This window comes from Marmota marmota, unplaced genomic scaffold, assembly GCF_001458135.2.
Source record: "Marmota marmota marmota unplaced genomic scaffold, marMar, whole genome shotgun sequence".
In the NCBI taxonomy this organism is placed as follows: Eukaryota; Metazoa; Chordata; class Mammalia; order Rodentia; family Sciuridae; genus Marmota; species Marmota marmota.
This window is the reverse complement of record NW_026000037.1, coordinates 1,857,328-1,865,916: the sequence shown is the minus strand read 5'-3', so window position 1 is coordinate 1,865,916 and position 8,589 is coordinate 1,857,328. Positions and strand designations below refer to the sequence as shown.

Genomic DNA, 8,589 nt, shown 5'->3' with positions numbered 1-8,589 from the left:
AAAGGGGGGGGGGTACTGGTAGAGTGCACCTGGGTTTAACCTCCAATATTAAGAATAAATAAATAACCCCGTCTGTTGTATTTTGTTATAGAGCAAAAATAGTCCAAAATAGGCACAGATACCATGAAAACAGGGGTCAAGGGGAGCCATTTTGGAAACTGCTTAGCACATGAACTAAATCTTTGGCTTAGCTTTTACCAGCCAACTGATTAAAAGTTCTAGGGGGTTGGGGTTGTGGCTCAGTGGTAGAATGCCACCTAGCACGTGTGAAGTGCTGGGTATGGTCCTCAGCACCACATTGAAAAAAAAATTAAAAAAATAAAGGTATTGAAAAAAAAAATAAAAACCAACTCTTATCTAAACCATACAGGATAAGATAAGAGATAAGATCCTGTATGGTTTATATAAGAGTTGTTTCCCAAAAGCTTATGTGTGAAACAATGCAAGAAAACTTAAGAGGTGCTGGGCATGGTGGCACACACCTGTAATCCCAGCAGCTCAGAAGGCCAAGGCAGGAGGATAACATAGTCAAAGCCAGTGTCACCTACTTAGCAAGACCCAGTCTCAAAAAATGAAAAGGGCTGGGGATGTGGCATAGTGGTTAAGCACCCCTGGGCTCAATATCTGATACCAAAAGGAAAAAAAAGAAAAAGAAAAGAAAGAAAGAAAGAAAAAGTCCATGAGAAGACTTGGGACTTGGACAAGAAGGAGTCTTTAAATTAGAACTCTTTGAACTTGCCCTTGCCCATGTCTATTTCTATGCATCATTGTTAATAATTGAGGGATAAATTTTTCACATATAAAGCATTAGGTACATTTTTGTTTGGTCTAGAAAGAAATGCAATACAATTAGGACTTAAAGATAACGTGGAAACACTTAAAATGTTTATGTGCATAAGCAATGAGAGCTTTCATAAAGGAAACATGTTGACAAAAGAGAAACCTTCAGTTTTCATTTCAGTTGATTTAAAAGTGATCCAGGTGGTGTCGCTAATGTTACATTTTCCACAGGCTTAACTTGTTCCAAAGACGAATGAATTGTTTCAGGAACAGTTTGTGCTGGACAAGTGGCATTGCTGGCCTGTTGCAGAAGCAGGAGCCTGAGCCCTTCCGCCCAGGGCATCTGGGTTTCAGGCGCCGTGGAGAGCACAGTGCATCCAGCCCTTCCCCTTCACTCAGTGGGGAAGAAACAGAGCAGCCACAGGAGGTGCCAGTGCCCCTGACTAGCAGGTCTCTCCAGGCAGCCACTGGGTGACTGGCTTGCACACAACCCTCTTATGCTAGAGTGGGAGGGCCTTGTCCCCTGCACACCAGGACCAGATGGAGCAGAGGGGCTGGTCATATGCCAGTTCTGCAAGTGGCTGAACAGAACAAGGAAAATCCCTCCCGTCTGTCCTAGCACAAAGGCGACAGACAGGTGCCCACACAAGGGACCAAACTCAGAGGGAAACCCCGGTGACAGCACATACTCTTTTTGTGCCACCTTTCATGCCACATTGTGACCCAAGTTCTCTGATCCTCTTCTGATCCTGAGGCCAACAAGTAAATTTTTTTTTAACTTTTTTTGTTGAATAAACTCAGATAAATTAAACTTGTCTAAGGGTTTTTCTTTTAACCAGTAATTATGGGATAGAAACTAAAAGTTTATTAAATGTCATGTAGTTACAAATCTATGATATTTATTTTTAGGACTGATTCACATCTTAAAGAAATCTATATGATTTAAAATAAAATGGTTCTCTTATTTTGTGAAGTATATTATACTTTTTGAGATTTTGCCTTTAAAACAGATAACAAAAAATTGAATAAAAATGAAAATAAACATGTAATGTTTGGCATACAGACATATATAAAAAGCTTAAGGAGGGCTGGAGTTGTGGCTCAGCGGTAGAGTGCTCGTCTAGCATGTGCGAGGCCCTGGGTTTGATCCTCAACACCACATAAAAATAAAATAAAGGTATTGTGTCCATCCACAACTAAAATAAAATATTTTTTAAAAAAGGGTTCAGGAAATAACACATTTGTGCGATGATCTAACCCAAATTATTCCTAAGCTAGAAATCATACTATTTGTTCTTACAAAATTTGAGGGAAAAAGTGGCATTAAATCATAAAGTGCTTGAAAAAAAGTGTTGACAAGGGTTTTGTGGTTTCAAGTCCCTCTTCCTTATTTGGGCCCAGAGAGTGCAGCATTTCTGCCTGGGAGGTGGCCCTGGTAGAAGAGAAGCAGAGAGTTCTGTGCCTGGAGGTCGCAGAGAGCAGCAGGTGCAGGTGCAGGAGGAGTCGGGCCTCCTGGAGGTCCAGAGGGAGCTCAGCACTGTGCTAGGAAGGAGGATCCCCTCAGGTCCTCAGGAGGGTCCCCTGGGATGCCAGCCTACAAAGGCCCAGTCCAGTGACTGCACCCTCATCTTTGTCCCAGCCCAGCGGGAGACCGGTCCCCCAATCCACAAAGGAATCAGGTCAGCAAACACAATCCAGTCCCCTCACCCTAGAAAGGGGGTCAAGAGGGTCAGGGTCGATCCCCTTACATTAAGTAACTGATTAACGTATTATTGGATAAGGGCAGATGTGCTGCTGGGCACCCTGGGATGGCATCCCAGGAAGGGACCTGTGTGGCAGCTCCCTGGGCCAGGCACTGGAGGGGGCTAGACGGTCCGTTTGGGTTTCGTGGGCCTGGACCCCCAGCTCCCTGGATGGCAGGTGCTTGGCCAGAGTAGACAACTAGGGTGCTTTAAGGCAGAGGTGCAGATTGGTCATTGGACACGGAGGGGTGGGCATGAGGGCGGGGTGGGGGAGCTCTCCCAGGGTGAGGTGCAGAGAGACTCGAGCCTCTGGAAGTACAGGCTGCTCCCAGAAGGCAGGTGGGCGCTGCACACAGAGTTGGGAGAGGTGGAGGCCAGCCAGGCCCTGAGGTGCTTTTGTGGCTCCTTGCCCTAACAGGCAGCCAAGAGCTTGGTGGGGCAGAAGGACTGGAGCAAGTCCTCATCCTCCCCTTGTCTGCCTCCCACAGTCCCCGGACGTCCCTGGGCTTGCCCGCCACAGGACAAGATCCCCTGCCTTCTCAAGGTAGGCACAGTGTCATGGTGGTGGGGACTCAGACAACCCAGGGTCTGCAGGACAGTACCTACAGTTGCTGGCCCCATCCAGTGGCCGGTTCCTCCTGGGAACAGAATTGCCAGCCTCCACCCTGGGCAGGTGGAATACTCAGCTCCCAGATCCCCACATCCTCCTTTCTCCCACACCGGGAAGCCCAGCTTGGGCTCTCCACCCCGGGGGGTGGCCAGCACCCTGCCCGCTGGGGCAGCGAGACCCCCGCAGCAGGACCCCGCAGCCGCTGGCCTGCTGAGCGAGTGCAGCCCAGCGTCCTCAGCTTCGGGTCTCACAGTTCAGCAGGGGTCAGAAGGCCGCACCGCCCTCCACCCCTGGTTCTTTTTGCACACGGGGCCTCCACTGAGACCTCCTGTCCTGCACACGAGGAACTCCCGCTCAGACCGCGGGATTCAGCAAGGCCTCCTCCCTGGAGTGGCCCTGACACCACCCCTGTGGCCGCGGCCGCCTCTGGGCGGGGTCGCGAGCTTTGAGGGTCCCGCCCCCTCTCCTGGCCCTGGGGCCCCGCCCCTCGCAGGCCTCGCCCATAGAGGCCACGCCCCACGGTCCCCGCCCGTTACAGGCCCCGCCCCTCCGGACCGGCTGCGGCACACGCGCTGGGACAGTTGGTACCCAGGCCAACCGCCCCGGGCGGTGTCCACCTGGCGGGGAGCGCGGGCATCATGCACCTGCAGGCGTCTGGGCACAGATCGCCCCGACTAAGGAGCGGCCCCTTCCTACCCGCGTCCAGGGGTCAGCCCGAGGACCCCGGCCCGCGGCCGTCCACTCTGGTGTCGCCTCATAGGATAGCAGGTAGCGAAGGCCCGGAGGTGGGCCCAGGTGTGGGGGACGGAGAGGGCGCTGGGCGGGGGGCGTCCGGCGGCCAGGTGGGTCCTGCTGCCCCCGGCCCATCGCGCCACCGCAGCGGCCAAGGGCGCCGAGCCGAGCCGCGGGCCATCCCGCAGGGCGAGGCCGCCCGGTCCGCAACCGAGCATGGGTACCGACAGGTGAGCCATTTCCACTGCTGTTCCTTCCGCTGTGCGTCCCTCGGGCTCCAGTCTTTGATCAGCTTTGTCCCGAGAGACTGGACTTGGGAAGGGGGATTTGGGTTTCAGCTGAGGCCCTTTTGACAAGTTTACCCCTTCCAGAGCCACCCCATCCGCTAGGTGACCCCTGGTTTAAGGGGTGTGCCCTGGGAGTGTGCACCCAGTGCCAGGCAGGACTTGGGAGTTTGCTGGGAGGTGAGGGGAAGGACGTCCCACCGCACATCTGCAGTGGTGGTCAGGGTCTTGGAGGGACACCGGCTTCTGAAGGAGGACTCGTAGGGCAAGCTCAGGGGAGGGGCGCAGGGGCCCTTCTCTCACCCTCTGCTGCTGCCATGGCCAGGCAGAAAGGGTTGACCTGGCTGGTGGCGGTGGGGAGCCGGCTTCCTGCAGACAGCCAGCTCCAGGGCACAAGCAAGGGGGGCAAGTGCACCCCCAGCCATGCAACCCCCAGGGGATGCTAGTTTACCAGAGGACAGGCAGCCAGCCTGAGTGACTGACAGGTGAATGAGCTGGGGGCTGAGCCACTTCTGGCCTGGAGTCTACCTGGACCTCCAGGCTCACTCTCCTTACCTGTCCCCGAGGATCCACAAGGCAGGGCTGTTTCCACGATGGGGACAGGGTGGACAACCATAAACCCTCATTTGCCCACATGGACTGGATCCCTTTGTCATTTTTCCAACTTGGGAAGCTTTGTACACTAACGCAGTGGTTTCCCCTTAGCGGGTGGAAGCCAGCGAAGGGTCATTGCTTTCAGCAGGTAGGAGAGCACCAAGAACTGCCCAGAGCCAGGGGTGTTCCTGGGGAGACCTGGGAAGGGTCCTACTGCAGAGACCTGGCATGGCCCTTGGGGCAGATACTTCCCAGACCTGCAGTTCAAGGTCGCTGGCTTCTACCCACTAAGGGCAAATGGACCAGTCCAGGGCCTGTGCATGCTGTGCACACCCAGCTCCTCCTCTGACTAGAGGGAAGTCTCTCCAAGTTCAGGGGGAGCTAAGATGAAGCACATGAAATCCTAGCCTAGGAGTAAGGTGTGTGCAGTTCTGGGAAGAAGATCCTGGGTTCAACGCCTGCCTCAGCAATTTAGAGACACTGTCTGGAAAACATAAAAGGGGCTGGGGATGTAGCTCAGTGCTAATGCACCCCTGGGATTAGTTCATTTTCCTCTGCTCTGCCATAGATACTGGGATCTTTCTCGACTCTGAGTGTGAGGCCCTTGGGGGCTCCTGGAGATGATCCATGAGGGTGTGCCTCCTCTGAGTGAGCAGCCTGGAGACTTTTGCTCTTGGACTCATCACCTTGGAGACTACACCAATTTGAAAATTAGAGTTTGAGATTTCCTACCCTTGGAGGAGCCCCCTGAGGTTTCTACTTCGGGATTGCTGCCCTAATGAGTCGTCATTCTCGAAGTCTCTACATGTGTCTACAACTTCCCAGGGCCTAACGCATGCCAAGCACAGTCTACCACTGAACTACAGCCCCAGCCCTTGGCTCTACCATTTTGAGACCAGCAGTTTGCACTGTGACCTCGAGTCTCTAATGGATGTGAGGAAAGTGGCTAATTTTCAGTGAGTTCATTTTTGTATTACGCTTGTTACGGTGGAACAACAACTTCTATCTCCCTATAGACACAACCAAGTTAGAAGTCATCCTGTGTTCTTTTTATTCCTCTATTTCACTGTCAAAGTTTTGCTCTTTGATAGTTTGTAATTGCTTGTTGTTTCTTCATTTCATTTCTCATCCCTCATATTTCCTTGGATATTTATTAACATCTTTATTTGCAATGCTTTGAACCTTTAATTCACCTGAGCTGTTTCTCTCTTCTCCTGGATCCAGTGTTGAACCACGAATCCATTCACCTTCACACCCATTTCCTCTACTAAATGTTAAGGCCCGCTGCTTGGTCACATCTCATGCTTTCTTCACGTCTGTGCCTCCCAGTACTGATGACTGCATGTTCGCTGTGCTTACCCTGTGCTCACCTAGTTATTCAGAGTGTGCTTAATCATACTCCAAATAATTCAGCCATCACTTTATGGCTTTGTCTTAATTTAACTCGGTTTATTGTTAATTTAGTTTATGTGCTGAGAACCTGCGGCCTATTTGGTAGAGCATTTTGAGGGCTAGCTGAGATTTTTTTGTGGCCAGAACAATAAGGTCATGTTTGAGGGAAGTCCTGCAGGTGTCCTGAATTGGGCCAACAGGCTTTGCTGTAGGAACTGTCTGTGGCATGATGTGGTGAAGCTATACAAGCGCTGTGTGTCTGAACACAGAACAAAATCTCTGAGGCTTAATTCATCAGGCTTATTATTTCCCCTCAAGAGCTGCACTTGGGAGTGGCTGACCCTCTAAGAGGGCTGACTGCCCCTTGTGACCCAGGCTGCAGGTGCTTCCGTCTCAGAACTGCTTCTTTGTGACCATGAAGCCAGAGCAAGAGAGGAAACATGGGCTGGTAGGTTGCCCTGTAAGTGCGGCATGGATTCTGCTCATGTCCTCTTTGTCAACATCAGTTACGCAAGGGGACTGGGAAGCCGGGGAAATCCCGATGATACACGCTGTTAAGCTGTACAGTGACTGGGAAGATGCCTCCTGACTCGGTGGAAGAGCAAGGTGCAGAGCAGGATGTAGCCTGCTGTGAGGTGTGGAGACAGCGCAGGACTGAGACCATACGGGTAGTGACTTAGTGAATGAAGAGGAAAGGAAAAGGAGATCAGAGTAGGGACTGAGAGTGTGTATTAACAACAGATTTTACTATTAAACAGACATTTTAAATGTTCATAGTAGAATCCGAGAAATGAAATGAAAATAACAAACTGAAAAAATGGACTAATGACCTTGTATATTAAAACTACAATATTGGTGGCCGGGGTGTGGCTCAGCAGTAAAGCGCTTGCCTCCCACGTGTGAGGCAGTGGGTCAATCCTCAACACCACATAAAAAAGTAAATAAACAAAATAAAGATACTATGTCTATGTACAAATAAAAATTATTTTTTTAAAACCCTACAATATAAAAGGACAATTGTTCCAAGTATCTTACAACAATATGACATTAAAAATAATTTCAGATTCTTAGGATCCATCTCTAAATTCTCACTAGAATTTTTGAGGCTGCCCAGTTTGCTCTGATTGCAGGAGCTGGAAGATCTATAAGGAGAACAAGGGGCACCTGAAAGACAGGAAATGGACTTGAAACAAATTTATACCTGAATTAGAGGAATTGTGATGAGCGATATGAACAAGTTTTTGTTCTTCCTAATGTTGAATAGTATGTGTCTTTGCTCTGAAATGATTGTGGAAAATAGAGTTCAGTGGTTTCTCTTAAAGTGGTGTTGATGCTGGGAACAGCAGAGGACATTCATTAAATAAAAGTATCAGTGCATGGATCTTGACCAGCCCAGGGCTCCTAAGAGAGAAAAGCTTACTACATTGTCCCTTGCTTAAAAGAAGAGGCAATAATCAACCCATTAGATAAGTAGACATACAAGTATATGAATAACCAAGGGAACAGACCACCCCAAACAGCCCACTTTACAATGACTCCATGACACCACCGAGGAGGAAATGTCAGAGAAAGAGTTTAGCAGATTCATCGTTAAATCTTCAAGGAGTCAAAAGAAGGTAGGAAATTAACTTAAGATGGAAAATACAGGAAGGGAAAGATTTCAATAAGGACTGATTCTGAAAAAAGAACCAAACAGAAATTCTGGAAATGAAAGAATCAATAAATAAAACTAAGAGTTCAATGTAAAGCAACACCAATAGATGAGAACACTTTGAAGACAGATTTTCGGTACTTAACAACAAAGTATATAATCTTGAAATAATGTCAACAATAAAAAAAGATGTAAAGAGACTATGGCCAGAATATTCAAGAAATATGGGAAAACATTGAAACTAAATTTAACAATCATTGGGGTAAAGGGCTACAAAATACAAACTAAAAGGATGAACATCTCTTCAATGAAATAATATTAGAAAACTTTCCAAACCTTAGGGATAAGATGGAAATAAAAATATAGGAAGCATACAGAACCCCACATAGGCGTGATGAAAAAATGTCCGCTCCAAGAGACACATAATGAGATTGTCTAACCCAGAGAGTAAGGGCAGAATCTTAAAACCTGCAAGGGGAAGATGGCTGGCTACATTTAGAGGTGAAGCAGCTGGATTTCAGCTGCTATTGCAGTGCAGATACTAAAAGTCAGGAGGGCTAAAACTCTCCAATCAAAAGACATAGCTTTGAAGGTTGTATTATAAAACAAGACCCCACCATCTGTTACTAACAAGATATTCACAAAGACATCCACAGACCGAAGGGGAAAGGATGGGAAAAGACATATTATGCAAATATAAAGCAAAAGCAAGGGAACTACTCTCATATCTAAGTGGACGTCAAGCCTAATTTAATCAGAAGAGAAAAAGAAGGTCACTTCATTCTTGTTAAGGGAATCATTCAA

General features: G+C 48.8%; 1 protein-coding gene across 1 annotated transcript in view; it reads left to right on the top strand.

Annotated features, from left to right (window-relative positions):
• LOC125619445 overlaps positions 1 to 6,965 on the top strand; it is a 7,685-nt gene extending 720 nt beyond the window's left edge. Inside the window, exons 2-5 of the mRNA XM_048812550.1 lie at positions 2,141 to 2,459; positions 2,941 to 3,066; positions 3,671 to 3,900; positions 5,311 to 6,965. Coding sequence (XP_048668507.1) covers positions 2,141 to 2,459; positions 2,941 to 3,066; positions 3,671 to 3,900; positions 5,311 to 5,366 — 731 coding nt within the window. The 3' untranslated portion in view covers positions 5,367 to 6,965. The remainder of the gene's footprint in view (positions 1 to 2,140; positions 2,460 to 2,940; positions 3,067 to 3,670; positions 3,901 to 5,310) is intronic.
• Positions 6,966 to 8,589: the final 1,624 nt, after the last annotated feature.